Consider the following 21865-nt stretch of genomic DNA (forward strand, 5'->3'; position numbering starts at 1 on the left):
TTCTTACTTTCAAAGGATAAATATAAAATTTCATTTCTTCTTATTGTTGTTTTTGGAGCACACCTGGAAGTGCTCAGGAATTATTCCTGGCTTTGTGCTCAGGGTTCACTCCAGGCAGGGCTTGGGGCTAGAAACCTGGGTTGGTCATGTGCAGGGCAAGTACTCTAGTAGCTGTAATCTCTCTCGAGCTCCTGACAATTCATTCCTTATTGTATAAACTATATACAGGACACAATTGACTATTTTAGCCATTTCTCAGTGTTATGTTCAGTGGCATTAAGTGCTTTCACACTAAAATGCAATCACAGCCACTATCTCTAGGAGTTTATTTTTTTCTCATTCCCAAATAGAATCTCTATTTACATCATAAACCAACCCCCTCATCCTCCTCTCCAAGCCCCCGGCAAACACCAGCCTACATTCTGTCTTAAGAAATTCTGCTATTTTTAGTGCTTCAGAAAAGTCAAATTCTACATTTGTCCTGTTGTGTCAACTTCAGTTAGCAAGTCTCCAAGGCTAATTCACAGGGTCAGAATTTCCTCCTCGTTTTGGACTCAACAGTACTCCATTGAGTGTGTGTGCCACCTTGGGTCCAAAAATTCATCAGCCAATGAACATTTAGATCATTTTTCACCTTTTGGTTCTTGTCATTACTGTCGCTATGAATGAACATGGATGTACAAATACCACTTAGAAAGCAGCTTCTGAGATACCTCTCTCTATGTATATGTATTCAAATATATATATATGTAACAATGATATATATCATTTTTTCACTGATATGCTTTAGTATAATTATTCTCATTAATTTATGTTTCATGATGCTTTGTGATTTTCACAGACTTTTACATATACTTGCAGAGTATAATTTCAATATAAGAAGGACAAAGACATTTATTCTTGTCTTTTTTGCTTTGACTCAGGGCTTCCTCCTGGATCTATGCTCAGGGATAGAGCTCTATGCTCACTCCTGGCAGGATTCAGGAGACCTCATGGGGTCCTGGGGATCAAACCTTGGTTGGCTGCAAAAGTTTCTTCCTTTCTGTACCATCTCTCCAGCCCCAAAATTCACAAAACCCAAGAAAGGTCAAGGTGAACAATCTACCAAGGAAACAAGCTCATCACAGAATCTAGACTTAAGAGTCCCAATCTACCTGTTAATGTTATATGGTATTGCATTTTTATTTTAAACAATTTTTATATTCGAAATATATTAGAGCATACTTAATCAAATATGAAATATCGGAGAGCCCGGCAAGCTACCGAGAGTATCTCGCCTGCATGGTAAAGCCTGGCAAGCTACCCATGCTGTATTCGATATGCCAAAAACAGTAACAAGTCTCACAATTAGTTGTGAGACTTTACTGGTGCCCGCTTGAGCAAATTGATTAACAACCGGAGGAGAGTGCTACAGTATATCCCTGAAGTTCCTGGACAGTACAGTATACTCCATAAATGTTTGTGGAAATGGGTCCTACAGAGTCAAATCTCCTTTTGCTACAAGCTCCAAACAGGCTTATTAGCTTCTGCCTTAAATTTTAACCAGACACAGACATTTCTGACGTGAACAGATTTTGACTAAATAGTGGCTAGTCTGCACTATGTGACTAGAGATCACTTTTATTGACACTTGGCCAGTGTATCTTTAAAAAGTCTTCTTTTCACATTTCTTTTCACACAGAACCCTCTTCATAAGCTGACACAACAAAATATTCATTGGCTGAACATAACCCGTGGTGGGTTCTAAGTAAAGTGAGTGACTACGAGCCAGAAATCCTAATATCCACCAAAAAAGGAGGAGAGACTTTGGAAGGAAATTTCAGTGACTATATATTCCGGGCTCACTAACTCAAGAGCAAACACAAACTCCCTCTGTGGAAAGAACTGTAATTTTCATTTGTTAAAAAATGTGAAGAAAAGAAAAAATAGAAAATCTCTAGGCTTTCTTCTAGGAAAAATTTTAAAGCTACCCTGGCTCACAGGAAAATTTAATACGAATACTTATGTCTAATGATATCCTCAATTTGCTATTTCTGACCACAGCCCCAGTGGAAATGGGGAATAGATAACTCACCTCTCTTGTCTCATAATCTGGTGTACACTTGGGTTGAAGATGAATTTAAAAGAAATTGCAACAAGGTACTTAGTACGATTCAAATCCTTTTCTCAATGCTGCTGGTAGGAACCTTCGGCTGTCTTGGTAATCTGATGCTCTAAGGAACTAACTACTTTCTGTGGAACTCCCTGTTCCTCATTCTACAAAATAATACACTCATATACTCAATTTATTTCCTTAAATTTATACTATATTTTAAAAAGTTGTACCTGATGTATGTTGGATACTATTTTTCCCCAAGTAGTTTCCCTTGGGCTGGAGCAATAGCACAGTAGGTAGAGCGTTTGCCTTGCACGCGGCCGACATGGGCAACCTGAGTTCGATTTCTCTGCCCCTCTCAGAGAGCCTGGCAAGCTACCGAGAGTATCTAGCCCTCATGGCAAAGCCTGGCAAGCTACCCATGACATATTCAATATGCCAAACACAGTAACAAGTCTCACAATGTTACTGGGACTGCTCGAGCAAAATCGATGAACAACGGGAGGACAGTGACAGTGACAGTGACAGTTTCCCTTAGCTACCAAGTCTTCCTCACTCTCATATCTGTGAGGCTTAGCCATGGCAAAGGGCATAGACGGAAAGCAAAAAGACACGTGTGGAATGACTGCTTAGCTCAGATTGTTGAAACTGCAACACTGAACACCACTCACGAGAAATGAAATGAAGACAATTTCTGTGTGCTTGAAGTATTTAAGTAAAGTAAAAAAGTAAAGGCCCTCCTGTTGATCATCGATTTGCTCGAGCGTGCCCAGTAACGTCTCCATTGGAGACTTTGTTGTTACTGTGTCTGGCATATCGAATACGTCACGGGGAGCTTGCGAGAAATATCTATTTCACTGTTTTCTAATCGTTTCATTAAAATGTCAAAGGAATGATTTTGATGGGTTTCCTTTGAATGATGGTAGCACTGTAGCATTGTCGTCCCATTGCTTATTGATTTGCTTGAGCGGGCACCAGTAACATCTCCATTGTGAGACTTGTTACTGTTTTTGGCATATCAAATACACCATGGGGAGCTTGCCAGGCTCTGCCGTGCTGGTGGAATACTCTCAGTAGCTTGCTGGGCTCTCCAAGAGGGATGGAGGATTGAATGATGGTGCTCTGATGAAAAATAAATAAATAAATAAATAAATAAAAAGAACAGGGTCAGGCGGGGATGGGGCTCTGTGGCAAAGTACATGTTTTTCATGCACGGGACCTGGGTTTGATCTCTAGCACCACTCAAAAAGAAAAAAAAGCGTTAGGGGAAAAAAAATGGGTGTGAGGATATAAGGGTCTGAGGGTCTCATTCCCCTGACCTGGAAGGAGCCTCCAATGTGGCACTTGCTAAAATCTCGGGGCTAGGACGAATGGAGACGTTACTGGTGCCTGCTCGAGGAAATCGAACAACAGAATGACAGTGATACAGTGATACAGTGAAAGGTCTGAGGTAGCTCACATACCTCATATATGTAAGGCCTCAGATTTGCATCATGAACCGTGAGAGAGGAGAGGGGAAGAAAAAAGAGAAGAAAATGAGAGAAGAGAGAGGAGGAAAGAGAGATAAGAAAGAGGGAGGGAAGAGAGAGAAGAGAGAGGGAGGGAAGGAGAGAGAGAATAGCATGAGAAGCAACTGATGTGGACAGCTCTGTACTGACTTAGAAGAATGAGCAGCTGTGTTCAAATCCTGGCTCTGCCACTCTGGGCAGTCTGGGCAAACTAGCCTACTCTCCAGCATCCATTTTTTTTCATCTGTTGCATAAGACAGGTTTCAGGAAAGACTTAAACTAATGAAGTAATGACCAGTTCTTGTCATTAAATAAGTCTTCATGACTTATAATAAGTCTTCTTCTGTGTCTTGACTCAAATCAACTTCAGGTGTTCAATTTTTTCAAGGCCAACGAGACGAAGCATTATTTTTGAACAAGGAAATAGTAAATGAAGCGCTTTCAAGAGTGGATTTTGGTTTCATTCCTAGATACAGCAAAGATGCTGAATTTAAGTATCGGGACCTTTTCCAGACAGAATATAGTGTCTACTGTACTTGCTGGAGCGATAGCACAGCAGTAGGGCGTTTGCCTTACAAGCAGCCAACATGGCCGACCCGAGTTTGATTCCTCCGTCCCTCTCGGGAGAGCCCGGCAAGCTACCGAGAGTATCTCGCCCGCACGGCAGAGCCTGGCAAGCTACCCGTGATGTATTCGATCTGCCAAAACACAGTAACAACAAGTCTCATGATGGAGATGTTACTGGGCCCGCTTGAGCAAATCGATGAATAACAGGAGGACCGTGACTGTACTTAGACAAACATAATTCCTTCATATATGTGGGTCAGGAGAGCTATCCACATGTCATTGAACACATTGTCATTGTTCAGATTAGACACAGAAAACAAAGGGAGATAGAACCTGGGAAGAATCTCCAGTTTCTGTCATGGACAATGTACCATGGTGGGCCTGGTTCCGGGTACAGAGGCCTAAATATGACCCATCTGGCTAATTCTATCCCACTTAGGGAGCTGTTAGCAACAGTCAATCCTTTCTGAAGAGCTCTGAGTAGCTTCTCAGAGGAGATGACATCTAGGCGGGCCGAGGTACTGAGGACGCAGGGGAACGCTCCGTGGCTGAACAGACAGGAACCAGAAAGAGGGCTGCTGGTCTGTACTTTCTTGGGAAAGGATAAACACCTTGTTGAAGGAAGGTAGACAGGAGTGGGTGAACAAAAGAGACTCAAATAAAAATGGAAAACAAACACTAGAAGGAAAGTGGGGGGGGGGGGGCGAAGAAAAAGGTGGGCAGGGCCTCTAACCATACTAAAAGCTACCCAGGGGAAGTGCTATTTGTCCACAGGTCAAAGGTCATTTCCACAGCCACCTGGGGCAATCCAAGGGCAGACCAGGAATACCCAACGGCTGGGTTGTAGGTGCAACCCTAACACTCCTTTCCATCACTGGGCAAGATTTAGTTTTCATTATTTAAAAATATTAATCTTTTTTTTTTCTTGAATTCATAAGGTATGATTTTTTTTTCCCTTTTTGGGTCACACCAGTGTTGCTCAGGGGTTACTCCTGGCTCTGCACTCAGGAATGACTCCTCATGTGGTGCTTGAGGGACCATATGGGATGCTGAGGATTGAACCCAGATTGGCCACGTGCAAGGCAAACGCCCTACCCGCTGTACTATGGCTCCAGCCCCAGGCATGATTTATTTTAAATCATAAAATAAAACCCACGAGGTGCTCTCACTTCTAAGAAAGTGCCATCATGGGACAATGGAGGACATTCACCGTCCTAGGGGGCACAGGTGAAATGTAGAGGCTGGGCCAGGCCCCAACTTACCATTTGAGGTTGTCTCTGCTAACAACCACTCCAGGGCCTGAGGGGACGGTGGGTCCTTCTGTCGGTTCTTCCGTCTGGTGCAGCTGCGTGAGGTCGAAGACAGGGAAGGGGGGGTCGACGCCATTGCTGACCAGGACAAAAGGCGTGTTGGGGGCCAGAGAACCCTGCTCCTCCCCAGAGAGGACGGAGGCAGGTGGAGGGGGCGGTGGGGTGGCAGGGGGCAGTGGGATGGCAGACTTGAATTTGCTGATGGCCTGGTCCTCGGTGCCAGCGACAGTCTGCTCAGGCTCCTGGCTCTCCCCCCTGGTCGCCAAAGGCTCTCCTTTCAGGTCGGATGAGCTGGAAGTGGCTGCGTCAGGGGGCGGCCGTGAGGTGGGCTGCCGGGCAGTTTTTTTCTTGCCCTTGGTGATCCCCACCGTCCCTGTTTTGCTAGACACCGTCTCCTTGGAAGCTCTGCTGCGTGACAGCGTGGAGGCAGACGAGGATGAAGCAGATGCTTTGGAGCCAGCTGTTTTTTTGGAGTGAGAGGAACCAGCTAAAACACAGAGAGATGTGGCATTAAAAAGTCAGTAGTACCAGCTGCTCTTGCCAACCGAGACAGTGTTTCCTTCAAAGAGCGTCAAGTTTGTTGATGAAAGGAGAACTGGTTAAAAGAAGGTAAGTAAGGAAGGATAAAGCCTTTGCTTCCTCTAAGGTAAAAACTTAAGGGACAAAAGACCTTTGTCGTCTCCCTCTTCTAGTCTTGAGCTGGGTCAACAGAGGGAAAATCCTTCTGGGCTCCTGGCCCTATGTCTGTGCCTAAAATAAGTGCCCGGATGCTCTAAATAAGGGGTATGAGGAGGACACCAGAGTCTCTGGTGTTAGTGCAAGGTTGGGCTTTGTCAAATATAACAAACTCTACACTTTCTGTGCTGTTTTCTTTGGAGTAACATTCACATGAGACCGGCTGTGAAGTACTGAGTCCTTTTTGAGTCAAGTGCTAACCTGTTCATTTTACTGTTAAAAAAGGACGAATACCAACCCAGGTGTCCCCACGCGGGTTCCAGAGAGAGCCTGTACCCCCACCTGTCACAGGACTGAGGCAGCGAGAACACATGTGGCAAGACGTGAAAACAGTTGTTGAGAAAGAAATTCATAAAACGTGTCTAAATGGGCAACATGAATAATCTGAAGGGAAAGAGTATCTCTAGGTCTTCCAAGAAGACCTTCACCATCCACTCTTCCTAGTTATGGCCCTGGAAGAGCAGGTGAGGCTAATGGCTGTGTTGGTCTATCTTGACAAGTGTTGCCTGTCCTTTGATTTACATGCCTATAAGGAGAGTCTTCTGTTTCATGAGCCTGCTTTTCTGTACATCCCTCTTAACTGCACCTGTTTAAATCCTCAAGGCTCCATCAATTTTTCTTGGGTCAAGCTATCTTCTGCAAACTATGGAAGGAGATCATACTACCTGGAGTCAACCGGCATTGTACAATGACAGTATTCTAGATTCCTCTTCTTACAGAATGACTGATGCCAACTAGAAGATCGAGAGGTGGAAACGAAGGAGGAGGCCAAGAGATGTTGCACAATTCTGATGTACTGAAAAGGTCAAGTGGTTTTTGTTTTGGTAAGATCAGGCTTGAAAGCAGTGGATATAGCTTAGGGGCTTTACTCTTCATGGACATACATAAGAACTAGCATCCCACACCCAAAACCCTAATCTGAGCTCGCTAACATGTTTCAAAAGTCAATGATTTCACTGGCTTCTAAAACAGACTGGTTAAATACATCCCTATTATAATCTAGATCCATTCTAAGTCCTATTTGTCATGACACACACACTAAGAACTTGGTCCTACATATCTTTCATTATTTTCTTAGGTAAGTTGAATAGAATCTTTTCAGATAATCTACTTTATCTTAAAAAAAATATTTTCTAAGAGCAAAGTTCATTGTCACCTGACTTGGGTGGGGGGAGCATTTTCCATGCCTACATATAAAAATGTTCTTCAAGCACTTTCTAAGATGAATGACATAGCTTTGCAGAAACTAGCCGTGTTGCTTAAAATTACCTTAATTCACCACCGAGAAAAGAAATATTACTTCTCAGCCAAGTCTGTTGTAACTGTGAGTAACTGAGAAAGCGAAAAAATGTAGGTTTCACCTTCACTGGCAAAGCAGTTAAATATGTTATGTCTCCTGTGATTATCTGGAGGTCTACACTAATCTAGCAGTAAAAGTAGTAGTGGAAGACTTTCAATTAATAAGGAGGGCGGGCTTCTAAGAAGTGCTTAGGGTGCTTAGAGGCCTCTCAGAAATCCTCGGCTAACCAGGCCTGCGTTCAGCTAGGGCCCAAAGGGGTGGTGCTGGCTGGGCTCTGGAGACCATCAAGACCACCCTGAAGTGCTTGGGGGCCTCAAGGGTTACCAGAGGATTCCTAGACGTGACAGGAAGTCTCATGTGGTGCCAAGGATCAATGCCTAGCCAGGTTCCCGAACTCTGTGTTACCTCCCTGCCACTCTCCCTCGACGAACAGCTTCGTAGGGACTCAAACAGTTGACTGAAAAGACCACTGAAGAAATTTCCCAGGACCACAGGCTCCCGGAGTTATCATGAGGAAGTTCTAAACAGTTCTAACTGAGTTATCAACAGAGGACTAAGAGCGTTACCAATGAGCTCCTTGACAGACTTCACTGCACCCCTCGTTCCTCTGTGATAGTTCCTCGAATAGCAACAGTTTTACTGACATCAAGGGTCAACTGGGCCTTCGGTTCATACAAAGCAGAACAGAACTAAACCAGTTCAGAACACCCTGGGTCAACTCAGAAAAATCAATCTTCATCTCTGATATCTGAAAATAACTCAAATCTCTCATGAAAGCTGGTCCTTTCCCTGGCGTTTGTCACTGGTTCTCTCCTGAGAGGGAGCAGGTCCATAATGAACTGCTGCTTGAGGGGGCAGGCGCAAGTGGGAGGGTCCTCACTCTCAAGGACTGTGTCATCATGTGAGACTTTTCTTGAAGACCTGGATTCCCACCTCGCCCTTCCCTTTCCTGGCCTCTCTTCAGGCTCAGCTCAGGCAGTCTGGGCCACACAGACCAGCAAAGAGGGATGCTGCTGTTGGAGGCAAGATGGTCCCTGAGGGAGCGCCTTCTGAGACATTTCATCACTGAGCTTATGGGAAGACATTCCAGGTCAAAGATGAAGAGGAGAGGAGGGGGGAAAGGAGGATGAGGGAGACGGGGGTTTGGGAGAAGGAAGAGAGAGAGAGAGAGAGAGAGAGAGAGAGAGAGAGAGAGAGAGAGAGAGAAATCTGTTAAACTACAAATGAACCCCTCTCTGAATATGAACACACAATGGGTGTACGTGCTAAGGAGCGAGTCCCAAGGCATAGCCTGGTCGCTGGATGCAGGAGAAACTGCTGCTGATTGCAAGGAAAAGGAGGTTTGCCAGGAACACCAGACAGGCAGACCAGAGTATTAACAGGAAGGAAGGGCCTTTCTGTGTGAGAACTTTGATAAATGCCCTTTGCCGAGTTAGAAGATGTGGGAACATATTTTTGAGCCATATCTATTTATTATTTTTGTTTTTTTGGGGGGGGTCATATCCAGCATTGCTCAAGGGTTACTCCTGGCTGTGCACTCAGGAATTACTCCTGGAGATGCTCGGGGGACCATATGGGATGCCAGGGATCGAGCCTGGGCTAGCCACATGCAAGGTAAATGCCCTACCCGCTGTGCTATCACTCCAGGCCCCTTCGTGCCTTATTACAAGCAGAATGAGGGCCTTACATGGCCTTAAGCATCTGTGATTTGTAGAAAAAGCCGAACCAAAAGGGCACGGAGCTAGAGTAGGTCCCCAAACAACCCATCAGGATCTGCTGCAGTGACTTGGAGAGGCACACCAGGGGATACTCATCTTTCTAACAAACCAAAATTTGTTGTGAGGGTCCCCTGAGCATCGATGCTCAGGTAAGTGGCTTCCAGTGGACAATGGCCGGGCCAAGTGAACTGAACTCACAGGAACCGTCTGCCAGTTAGCAGGAAAGAAATGACTAGGTTTGCAAAAGACTGAAGACACGGAGATACAGCCAATATGCCAAAGATATTTATCATATTCTTCCATGGAAGTGTTGACTATTGTGAAAGAAAATTAGAAAAAAAACACATTATCAAAAGCCATCCATCAACTCAACGAGCAGAGGGTTGGCCCAAGCCTAAATAATCCTTTTGGCTCCGTGTCCTTCTCATCAAGGGACCCTTGCCCTGAACCCTATGGATGAACTCCTGTGCAGGTAGCTGGGTCCTGAAGACAAATACAAATGGCAAGGAATACACCAGCCAGCTTCCTTGGTTGGTTGGTAGCAAAGACATGTCCGGGGCGTTCTCTGGGGCAAAGATGAATGTACTGGAATCACACCCTACCACAACAGACACCCCCAAAGGTCACCCTTCCTGGAGGAACAGGGAGCCCCGCCCCAGAGCTGAGCACCTTAGACTCACCCCACCCAGCGGGGCATACTCACCAGGCTCTCGGGTCGTGTTTCGGCTGCTTGGCTTGGGTGGAGGGATGGGGGCCTGCTTACCAGGAGACTTGGTGTACTTTTTACTAGGAGGCACTTCATCACCCTTGGGGCCGGCCCCAGCAGAGGCCCCTTTTGGAAGCTCAGGTGTTTTTTTGGGCTTAGGTTTGGATCTAGACTTAAGGTGAGCTGGAGCAGGTGAAACAGCTGTCGCTTTTGCAGAGTGGTTTTCAGTTTTCTCTACAAATGAGAAAGTGAACAGAAGCAGACTGATACAGACACACAGCATAAACAGAAGGAGCAAGATATATGGAGACAGTGATACCAACACATGGCTGCTTTGGCCCTGATGAACCAGCGAGGAGCTCTGCTGAAATCCAGAGGTAAAAATCCAGGCTGAAAGCCAAACGGGGGCCGGTTCTCTGGGGACATGAACCCCTCTAGTGACAAAACCGGGTTGCACAAGCGACAAAGTTACCTTGAAGACGAGTGTAACTTTCCACAGCTGGGGGCCGTTCCAGCTCCAACCGGAAGTTGGTGGATGATGACATGGGCATGAATATTGAATTTAAAGACCGAGGTAAGAATTGAACAGCACTGGCAGGCCCTCCAGGTAGATAATCAGTGCTTTACACACCCTGACATGGGGAGAGGACTCACTGTATGACGATGACTAATCTCAGAGTTCCCTTTATAACATTGCGGAGGAAATTTCTTTCTCCCAAGAGAACTCAAGCCCCATCAACCTGGACAGGGATTTTGGTGTTCTGTCTCATTGTAGCCAAAATTCAATGATATCCTAAGTAAGGGAGTAAGGGAGGCTCTGTAGAATGTTTCTACACGAGTCACAATGCACAATGGAATGAACTACTTTCTACCATTTTTTTTTTTAGGGCGCTGGCGTAGTTTCCTGTTTAATAGCTACTTTCTCCGACCTCTGAGGACAGGGCCACGATTATAGATACAGAGAGCTCAGAAGCCAAATATATGTATATATATATATATATATATATATATATATATAGCACAGCGGGTAGGGCGTTCGCCTTATAAGCGGCCAACATGGCTGACCCGAGTTCGATTCCTCCGCCCCTCTCGGAGAGCCCGGCAAGCTACCGAGAGTATTCGATATGCCAGACACAGTAACAACAAAGTCTCCAATGGAGACGTTACTGGGCCCGCTCGAGCAAAACGACGATCAATGGGAGGGCCTTTACCTTACCTTTATATATATATTTGGTAAACACTGAAGTCAATGTTTGAATTAGACAGAGATTATGATTCAGGGAAAAACATGCAAAGAGCAGGAGCTCCTCTCAAGGAAAGCAGGGAAGAAACAGTTCTAAAACTGTAGGAAAGTGGAGGGTACTGAGTGTTCATTCATTCATTCACATTTCATATTTCCCCCCTCTTGAATGTTATTAAATTACAATTCTGGTTCAAAGAGCCAAGCAGATGTTCTTGAAAAGTGAAATACAAAGAAAAAAAAAGACAAAACATAAGACAGTGTTAAGACAATGTTAAATCTTTACTGACTATGACCAATCACTAGTGAAAGACAAATACTGGCATGCATCATGTTTTACTGTTTTTTATTCTGTTTATATATTGTATTTTGTTTCATGTGAGTGGTGGCTTCTTCCTGGCATTTGTTTGTCTGTTTGTTTGTTTGTTTTTGGAAAAAATAAGACCCACATCCTACAGTAATCCACTATATAACCATAAAATGCTTTATGTTACAGTAAGTCATCACTCAGCATTTCTTCTACCTTGCCTAGGAAAACGTCACTAGACCCAAACTAGCCCCCGATCTCTGACCTTATTCATAACTGTTCTCCCAGCTCCTCATTGGACATTCCTCAGAGGCTACTTTACATGTCTACCCATCTGTCTGTCTGTCTCCCTGGGCAACTCATCTCCTCATCCTGAGCTGCTACTAACCTTTAGCACAGTAATGGCTCACCTAACCCAGGTCGAAACCAGAAACCCAGTGAACTTTTAAAATAAAGGTTAACAACAAAATGAGCCGAGTTTCAAGTAAAACATAAATAGACATGGTTAGCTTTTTGCTGTATCACACAGGTCTCCTCCTTGGAATGTTCTGTGTAATTCTGCCTGGAGTGCAAAGCAGCGGGGAGACCAAGCCCCATGATGCCATCTATGATGAGACCCACCAAACTGTTGTTACTATCTTAATTCTCTCTCATACTCCACATCCTTGAGTATCTTAGACTCCCTCTCATGCATGCCACACAGGAGCCATTTTTTTTCCCTTTCTACTCAAGGTGTTAACTCTAAAGTTACACCGACGAATAATCAATTCTGGTTTGGGGAAAGAGCAGACAGTTCTAGGACAGTTAAAAATGACAATCCCTAGTGGGTTGAGGGTGAAAACACAGCACACAAACTCGTAGTAAGTTGCTTGAAAAAGCACAGCACCCCCCTTCCTCTGAAACTTCTGTTAGTTATCTGTGCTGTGTTTGCCAGATGGCCGTGTTTATGTTTACAAATGATGACTCCTAATGGATGGATGTGCGTTTTCGTGCATGTATATACATAACAATATGCTTCTTGACTGAATCATAAGCTCCTTTTGTTTGAGATGCTATAGCCCATCAGTGTTTAAATATTATGGCTATCAAATGGATACGGCAGATTGTCTGCCAGTTATTAACATACATTCATAGAGAACTATATATAACACATTACTGAAAAACAAACTCTTCTCTTGGATCTGGGAGATAATGAATTAAATTCTCCTTCATGGTACTACCATGATTTGAAGACACGATCTAAACTGTGGTAAACAGGAGAGCAATCTCTTTAAGAGATGGTGAAGAAATTCTGCCTGTTCGTTCTGGCTTGATTCTGGGTATTACTTCACAACACAGAGATTCTGCAGCTGGTTACAATACTTTCTGGCTTGACTCCTTCTATCACATGAAGGTACAATACAATAATACTTAAAGTCTGAGAACTGTGGTCTGTGTTCTGCCCCCATCCCTCCCCTTTGCCTAGCACATATTCTTCAGGTCTCAGTTTGGAAACATCTTCCTCCCAGAACAGATTCTGGTCCCTGTTGCAAGCTCTCCTGGCTTGCTCACTCAAGCCTTCCAAAACATTCTACAACATGGTAATTGCTTTTGGCATGCTGACCTCCTTGGAGGGCATGATCAGCTTGAGGGCAAAGGATATTTTTCCTTCACCACTCTTTCCTTAGTTCTTAGAAAAGTGAACCTTAGTTGTTACTGATAGAACAAAGATTGGCCATCACTGTTATTCCACTGAAAATCCTCTACAACTCAACAGAAAGAATATCATGTAAATTTCAGAGTTCCCCTGAAAAAAATCTATAACCATCTACAGATCAGTATTTCTACTTCTTTTATATTAAATGGTGCTTACTGATAAAGAATAATGGAAGGCTAAGAGTATGAAGTGTTCAAGGAAGAATCTACAGCATTGGGAAGAAGAGGCCCAGGATCAGAGTACCAACTCCAGAATCAGATGCCTTCCTTAGGGCCGGGTACAGCACACATCCTGGATGAAACCTACCCAACAGGACAAGTGTTAAGAATAGAATTTTTTTGTTTGTTTGTTTATTCTGTTGAGACTAATGTTTCAAATATTAAAGTATTTCCATGTCTAAAAAAGAGACCTAAGCATCTGGGATTATTGTGTAATGTGATAATTTCACAAATACAACCAACTAGTAGAAGAAATAATACTCTTAGAAAGTTAGCTTACTGCTAAAGAAAAGGGGGCTTTATACTCCCGAACAGAAGGATAAGTAAGAACATTGTGGCTCTGCATGCTGGTGAGTTCAAATAAAAAGTCAGACAAGAAGAGGAAAGGATTTTTTTAACTAAAAAACTCTATGCTATCTTTTCAGAGAAGGCATTTGCAATTGAACATTATATGCAATATTCATCATACATGACATTCTTTATGGTCTCAAGAGATAGCTTCCCTGTAAAATCATTCCCTCATATTTCTTGGGGGGTAGGTATGGGGGCTATACCTGGCAGTGCTTAGGGCTTACTCCTAGCTCTGAGCTTAGAGGTCACTCCTGGCATGCTCGGGGGACCGTGTGGATTGCCAAGAATCTAACCCACCCTACCTGCTGTATGCTCTCCTCATCAGCCCCTCTCATTCTTCTGTGGTTTCAGAGGTGTGGGTTTGCAAAAAGTGGGAGGTCACGCTGCCTAATAAGTGGGGTGGTAGAATTTTCAGCATTTCTCTTTCCTATGTACAGACTAGTCAAGCAAGATGTTATCTTGAACCTTTTTTTTTTATCACAAAGAACCGAATGCACAAGTTCTCAGTCAAGAATGATTTAAACAAAAGCACCTCTCAGAAGTCCATAGATCTCCGTGATCTGCCTTCTTCTTCTTCTTCTTTTTTTTAAAAAAAAAAAATATCAAGGCCTGCTAGTTTAACTGACATAAAACTGTCAACAACTTTTTATTAGGTTGATAAAGAAAACACTTCCTTTGAAGTTTGACCAGTTCACTGATTGACACCCCATACCAACCAGGCAAGCAGAGAGATGGTTCTGTTTCCTAATGAAGGATGTGATTCCTGAATGCAAAAAAACTGTACTCACGGACAAACCACAGATGGACTTGAAATTTAACAGTTTGATGAGACAGGACAGTCAGACTCATAAGTAAATAAATACATAAGCGAACATGAATTGCACTAATGCTTTAAAGAGAATCTCCTTACAATCTATTTAGGTCTATTTGCTCTTTAACTTCCAGGAATGTCACTCCTTAAGATACTAATTTCTTATAATCAGGATTCATAAACTGAACAGGACTTCTTTAAAGGGAGAAGTAGAATTTCAGGAATATTTCACTTAACACTGAATAACACAAAATAATGAATTTCCAACAGTTTATTACTAGAGACTTTATAAAATTTTAGAGGGTATTCATGATGCAAATCATGAGGAGTTACAGATTTCAAAGAAGGTGATCTTAAGTTACAAGGTCGGGCAAGAGCTTTTTTATCCCTTTGCCTTAGGAACATTTTTTTAAAAGTAAATTACATGGTTTTATTTTTATTTTCCTAAGCATTTTCAAAATGCCTCTAGAACTCCAACTCATTTGACCGATTTTTGCACTCCAATTCTAAGGACAGGAAATAGTCATTGTGTCAATTTCCATACTTCACTGGAATCATGCCAACTCTCCCAACAAAGCCTACCTACTTGGGGTTTCAATTCTTGCTAGCATATGTAGAAAGACTAAAGGCTCCATCCACATAGTAAATGGAGATGTGACTGACCAATGAGTGACCAGGAATTCGTGGATGTTCGCAGGTACTTGCCCTGTATCTCCACATTCAAACTCGAAACCAAGTCATCTAAGGAAGTCCCAGAGAACCACATCATGAACTCTGGCACATTTTGAGGTTTCCAACTGCACAGACATATCATGGAGGCAGGCTGGCGGCAGCTACAGAAACCCAAGTCCTCAGATGGCCTCTTCAGAAATGCTGCAAGTGCTGAAGGCCCTGCAACTCAGGATTATATGGGTGCTACCTGTCGAACTCCTAAGGCCAGAGAACGAGTGCGGATTTGAAAATGTCACCTGAGTTTCCACATTTCTCCATACTGAGTGCTCACCTGGGACAGTTATGGCAACAGAGAAAGATGCTCAGACTGCTAGCATTTATTTTAGAGAAACTAAAAAAAAAAAAAAAAAAGCTCCTGAGGAAGGAAATCTTTAATGTTTGAAAAAGAATTGTATGTTAATTGTCTCTCTGGAATAAAAAGTGAAATGAGATGTATGTAAAACAGAGATGTATCTAACTTTGCACCTTTTTTCCCCGCCTTTTTCTCTAGCTATCATTTCTCTCCTCTTTCTGCTTGTTGAGCTCTACTTGTAGAAGGTTACGGGATGTCTTTGATTTTTTTACCTTTCTTATCTTCTGCCTTTTCTTCCAGAGGTGGCGCCTTCTCAGCTAGAGAGCCATTACCTTCTTCAGATTTTACTACAGTTTCCTCTCGGGCAGATTCCTCGCCGATGGGTATCATGTGCCCGTTTGAGTTTTCAAAGTTAACTGTCACATCTCCATCTAAAATGGGGAAAGAAACACCTAGATGTCTAACTGGGTGGCATTCTAAAATCCCATTCTTCATCGTTCGAGGACCACTGGGTTCAAGTCCCTGTTTCAGACCCTGAGAACAAAGCGTATCTGCTTCTGTTACACCTGATTATCCTCAAAAATTCATTCAGGTGAAAGAACTAGGAAACTCTGTCTTGGCCCTGGGGGAAAAGCATCTAAGGAGGAGATAAGCCAGGCTCACTTCAAGACAGCAGAAATGAAAAACATCCCAGGCGCTAGAGACCCTTTCTCTAGTACTTAGGTTTGTTGAAGTTAATGCTTAGTTATTCAAAAACTGAAAGTCAAAAAGCAGTAATCTTAAAACAAAACAAAAAGACATTTTAACAAAAGCACAAAATGAATGCAAATACACAAATAACATGGAATGTAATCACACATGAAAACAATCAGTGGGAAAAGATGAACATTTCCGAGTTAGGATACTGCATCTGTGATAGGTAACTTAACATAGTAATAGAATACGATTTAATAGCCAGGAAAAAGATAATAACAAAGTTAATTTTAATTTTCTGATTTATAAATATATTAAAATGTATTCAGGTAACTACCATCTCCAAGTGACAAAAAAAAAAAGCCTAAAATTTAGGAGCCTGGGGGAGAATATGAGAGATCAGGTGTTTGCCTTGCATGCAACTGAGCCTGGCTTGATCCCAGGTACTGCATAACCAGGAGTGATCTCTGAGCACAGGAAGAGAAATAAGCCCTGACCACAGACAGGTATGGCCTAAAATCCCCCTCCTCTATAAAAAGTCTTACATTGGTCTAGTATTAATTGGAAAACAATTGAAAAATATTGAAAAAGAAATTAGAAGAATTAAATCATACATTCGGAGAGCCCGGCAAGCTACTGAGAGTATTCGATATGCCAGACACAGTAACAACAAAGTCTCCAATGGAGACGTTACTGGGCCCGCTCGAGCAAATCGACGATCAACGGGAGGGCCTTTACCCTTAAATCATACAAAGCAATTACTTTAATATATTACCTAAATCATAAATAACTAAATTCATCCCCTGAAATTTTAAATTTCTAGGAGTTTCTAAAATGAGACTTTGCACAAAGTATAATTCATTGATGCTTGAAAAAAAATCAACCCTAGTTCAGAGCTAAAAATCTTGAGGAGGCCGTCTACAATTATGTAAGAATTTAAAAATTCATGGTTTAACTTAGCAAACTTGAAGAAATGTATAGTTAAGATCAGTTTTATAAAATTCTTATTTTTTAGAAGCAGAAAACATTACAAACATTTTCATTAGAAAACAGAGACCATTAGAAAACAGAGACCATTAGAAAACATTTTCATTAGAAAATATTTTCGTTAGAAAACAGAGACCAACTTATAAATTATTATTCTGTATAACTGCACTGCTTTGTATATACATATGTATATGTAAAACTTACTGGCATTCTGAACAATAACAGGCAAGGAATTAAGTAAGTAAAATACATATCATCGAATTATCAAACTCAAAATGAAAAAAGAAACTATTAGTCATGGAAATTCCCAAGAACCTATAACTTAATTCCTATGTAAAGCTAAAATAGACAATAACTGAAGCAATGTGACTGAAAATAAATCTTAACAATTTCAATAAAATGAAGGTAACATTTTTAATATCAAACCAAAAAAGAAATAAAAAGATTCTTAGTTCTTATTATTATTGGTCCCAAGAAATTTATTATAAAGATATAGGAGTAGACACAATTGAACGTGAGCTATCAGATACAAGAAAATAAAACTAATGTAAGAATTAAAAAATAAAGGGCTGGAGAGACAATACAGTGGGGTAAGGTGCTTGCTTTGCATATGGCTAACTTGGGTTTAATCTCCAGAACTACATATGGTACCCAAAGATCAGAGGAATGCTCCCTAAGCAGAGAGCTGGGAATAAGATCTGAGCTGAGATAGGTGTGACATTTCAACTCATCTCCCTAATACTAATATTAAACTATTACTAATACTAATACTAATATAAATCCAAACTAGAAAATTGTATAAAAATCCAGTTGTTAAAAAAATCGTATTCTTAGAAAACCAAAATATAAATATACCTTTGCTTTCTGACTCTAGCTAGTAACAAAATATGTTTAAAACACTTTAAAAATGATTCAATTTTGGGGCTGGAGCAATAGCACAGTGGATAGGGTATCTGCTTAGCACGCGGCTGACCTGGGTTTGATTCCCAGCATCCCATATGATCCCCGAGCACTGCCAGGAGTAATTCCTGAGTGCAGAGCCAGGAGTAGCCCCTGTGTATCACCGGGTGTGACCCAAAAAGAAAAAAAATTCTATTTTGTTTTAATGATTAGTCTATTATACTTCTTATTATGTAAATAACTTGATTTTTCAAATTAAGAACAAAAAAACTAGAGAAAATTAAATGACAGGGTGGGAAATGATGTTAGATAATTATCACAAGACAGAAACAGTCATCATTAGGGAAAGATACTTTGTGGTTTGAGCTAAAACTAGTGCACATAAAAATAACTAGGAAAAGGAGATACATTTGTGATAAAAAAAAAAGGAATTCAAGAGTGAAACACAGGAGAACTGCTATTGTTGATAGTTAAATGGTGTACATATTTTAAAAAGAGACTTTTTAGGTTTGCGTCTTATCTAGAATTAAAATAAATCCTTGGCAAAGTTTGTGCATACATAAAGTTAAAGCTCAGCAAAGGTAGGAAAACCAGATCACAAGTTACAGTAAAGAGGTCCACACTTAAGGGAACCATTTGTATGTAAGTGAAGGCAAAAACTCAGAGAAGAGCCATAATTTTAAATTTCCATACCCAGTGATATCACTTCTTGGCACCGTATCCTCAAAACACAAAAGCACCATTAATTTCAAAAGAATATATTCACATCTATGTTCATTGCACACTTAGTAGAATAACCAAGATATAGGAATTATCCAAATGCCCAATGACTCTATGGATTAATGAATCAAGAGAAGCTGTGGTATAAATACACACACACACACACACACACACACACACACACAGACATGAAATATTGGGCAGCTCCAGGAAAGAATACAATCATGCATTTGTTGCAACATGGATGCACCTAGAGCGTATCATGCTGGGAGATATCAGTCAGAAGAAAAGGGACAGATATAAAGTGCTCTAGTTCAAATGTGGAACTTAAAGATGCACAGCAAGGTAGCAACAAAGGGCCACAGGCAACACAACAGCAGATCTGATCCACAAAACTGAATTTGTGGATGGGAAATTGAAAGGGAAAGGCATTGGGGACCAAAGGAAAGAGAGGTAGGAACACTGGTGATGGGGATCGTATTGGATTTATACATAGGGACGCATCATTAACAGCATTGTAAATAAGAGTATCTCAATCAATCGAAAAAAAAAAGTTAAAAAAATATAAAGTAAAACAAGAGACCAAGTACGCATGGCACAGAGTGGTTAGGTAAGGAGCAGGACAATCCATGAAGGGTTCACTCCGTTCTGAGAAGTTGTTACGATAGAGTTAACAGAGTAACAGAGATGAGGGGGAAATCTGGATAACCAAAAAGTGAATGGCCCAAGATTAGACTGCAAAGTCTACCAAGGCAGAAGAGGAAGGAAGCTGGCAGGCAGGCAGAACTGTCTACCTGCCCTCATGTACAAGCAAAGAGAAAAGATGAAAGAGAAGAACCCGAAAATAAGGACTGAACTTGTGTTGGATCATGGACTTCCCCAGGAGGAAAGAACAATCACTGAATGTTAGGACTGAAATTAGAATTTCGTGTTAAAAAACAAAACAAAGCAAAAACCCAAAACCCTTAAAAGAAATAATAAAAATTAGCTGGAGCAAGAGTATGCGGTAATTTAGGGAAAAGGTCAAAGCTAGGGTCATTGAAGGGATTGGAAAATCACCTGGCTCACGGAATAAAGGGCATACTTGACAAGCACTGTCACAGATCCAGCAAGGTCAGGAAGATCAAGGCAAAGAATGAACCTCAGGGACAGAGACAGGGCACTGTCACCAAGGATGGCAGCTTCCAGGCTCTGGCTAGAGCTAAAAAGAGACTGAAACGCTCAGGTTGTTTCAGAAAAATGTCGAAAAATCATTTTCTCTAACCTTCAGCTGCAAGGGGGCTGGGGAGGGGGAACAGCTCTATTTATAAGTGGAAGGAACAAAAACTTTCAAATATTAGGCAATTTCTACAAAGAAGCCATGCAAAAAGGTGGAAACTAAAATTCAGTAATTTATGATATCCTTAACATTATACTTATTACATTAGGCTCAGTTTAAAAATTGCTCTTTCATGTCCTAAAACTTTTCATGGTAAGCTTGTGAATGTTTAAAAAAAAAAAGGCAAGTTAGGATCGGATTTCTGTGTAATTAGGATGAAATTACAAGCCATCATACAATTAATTTAAGCACAGTAGGAAGACTAAAAATTAAGGACTCATAAGCATTCCTTTCTACTGAAAATTGCTTGTTTTTAGTAAATGTTAGCTCCTTTCTATCTATAATTTTAATTTTTATCTCCTTTTTTTTTTTTTTTTTTTTTTTTTTTGGTTAACAGCAGCTAGGGAAAGTGAGAAGTGGAAGCTAATGTGGTTTCATTTTATTTTGTGATGCTGGTGTTTGTCCCCCCCAGTATCTCAAATATACAAAGTTTGTGCTCTATCACTAAGTTACATCCCAAGGGCTGCTCCAGTTTTTAAAATAAACTTTAAAAAGTGTTTGTGTTTGTGGGAAACACCTTTTAAGTTTCATCTTTATTATTATTATTTGTTTGTGGGGTGGAGGCACATCTGGCGGTGCTCAGGGCTTGCTCCTGGCTCTAAACTTGGAATTACTCCTGGCAGTGCTTGGGGACCACACAGGATGTCAGGGATTGAACTGGGTCGGCTGGTGCAAGGCAAATGCCCTACCCACTCAGGCTTCTGCCTTTAAGCTCCATCTTCAATGGTCATTAACAATTTCCATTTAAAAACGTTCCATATTCTTTAAAATCTTTCTAAGACCTTCAGACCAGTGGATAGGTGCACCCCCATCAAGATGCCTATATGGCATTCAGTGTTCAAAAGCTTGAACACTGAATTAAGGAGGAACATTAGAGGGAAGAGACATTTGGGGACTGTAAGTCAACCTTCAAGTAAAAAAGGAAAATCAGGGCGGTGCATTTTTATTTTTAAAAGTCCCACAGAGGAAATAAGTAGCTGCAAGGTAACAGCAAACTAGAGAAAACATAAAGTCCATTCATAGAGCAGTGAAAAATATTTGAAGGACCTAAAACTGTGAGGGTTCAAGTAAAATGGTGCTATTCACTCCAGTCCTTCTGACTTCCTTTGAAAACGGAGTGAAAGAGGAGGAGGGTATTTCCCAGCTCCATTCTGGAAATATTCAGGTGTGGGAGAAAGTGGGTCTGTAAGGTTTATAAATAGTGAAAGCCCGGTGATACTTCACTTGCAAGGAACATATAGTAAGAAAAAAGAAGTACTATTCATTTCCAAATTATGAAGACTTTATTCATTCCCACTAAGGTACAACACTATGAGACCTGGGGTGTATGGAACTTAGTGGGAGAGTGAATGTTTGCATGTTTGAGATCCTGGGTCTGATTCCTGGCACCCACCTCCCCTAAATACGGTTAAGAATACTTTGCCCTAATAAATGTTGGAAGAGGCGCATGAAATAAATCAACCAGACAGCAACAACAAAAAAAAATGCCCTGCAGTTTCAATAGTAGTAGGAGTAATGCAAACCATTTGTTTTCATTTATTGGGGTTTTCTTTTGAAAATCTATTTTTAATTCTATCTAATCCTTGTCTTTTTGTTGTTGT

The 21865-nt window shown here is 41.5% G+C and overlaps 1 protein-coding gene across 3 annotated transcripts in view; it reads right to left on the reverse strand.

Annotated features, from left to right (window-relative positions):
• PHACTR2 (phosphatase and actin regulator 2) overlaps window positions 1–21865 on the reverse strand; it is a 308176-nt gene that overhangs the window by 53920 nt on the left and 232391 nt on the right. For 2 of the 3 annotated variants that reach the window (XM_056126232.1, XM_056126233.1), the window contains exons 4-5: window positions 15859–16017; window positions 5433–5967 (exon numbers count right to left, since the gene is read on the reverse strand). In XM_056126232.1, the coding sequence (XP_055982207.1) occupies window positions 5433–5967; window positions 15859–16017 (694 nt within the window). Of the gene's footprint in view, window positions 1–5432; window positions 5968–9936; window positions 10174–15858; window positions 16018–21865 lie in introns of all 3 variants that reach the window. The other variant, XM_056126231.1, reaches the window with a different exon arrangement.

Source organism: Sorex fumeus, unplaced genomic scaffold (assembly GCF_029834395.1).
Source record: "Sorex fumeus unplaced genomic scaffold, SorFum_2.1 ptg000061l, whole genome shotgun sequence".
Taxonomy (NCBI): Eukaryota; Metazoa; Chordata; class Mammalia; order Eulipotyphla; family Soricidae; genus Sorex; species Sorex fumeus.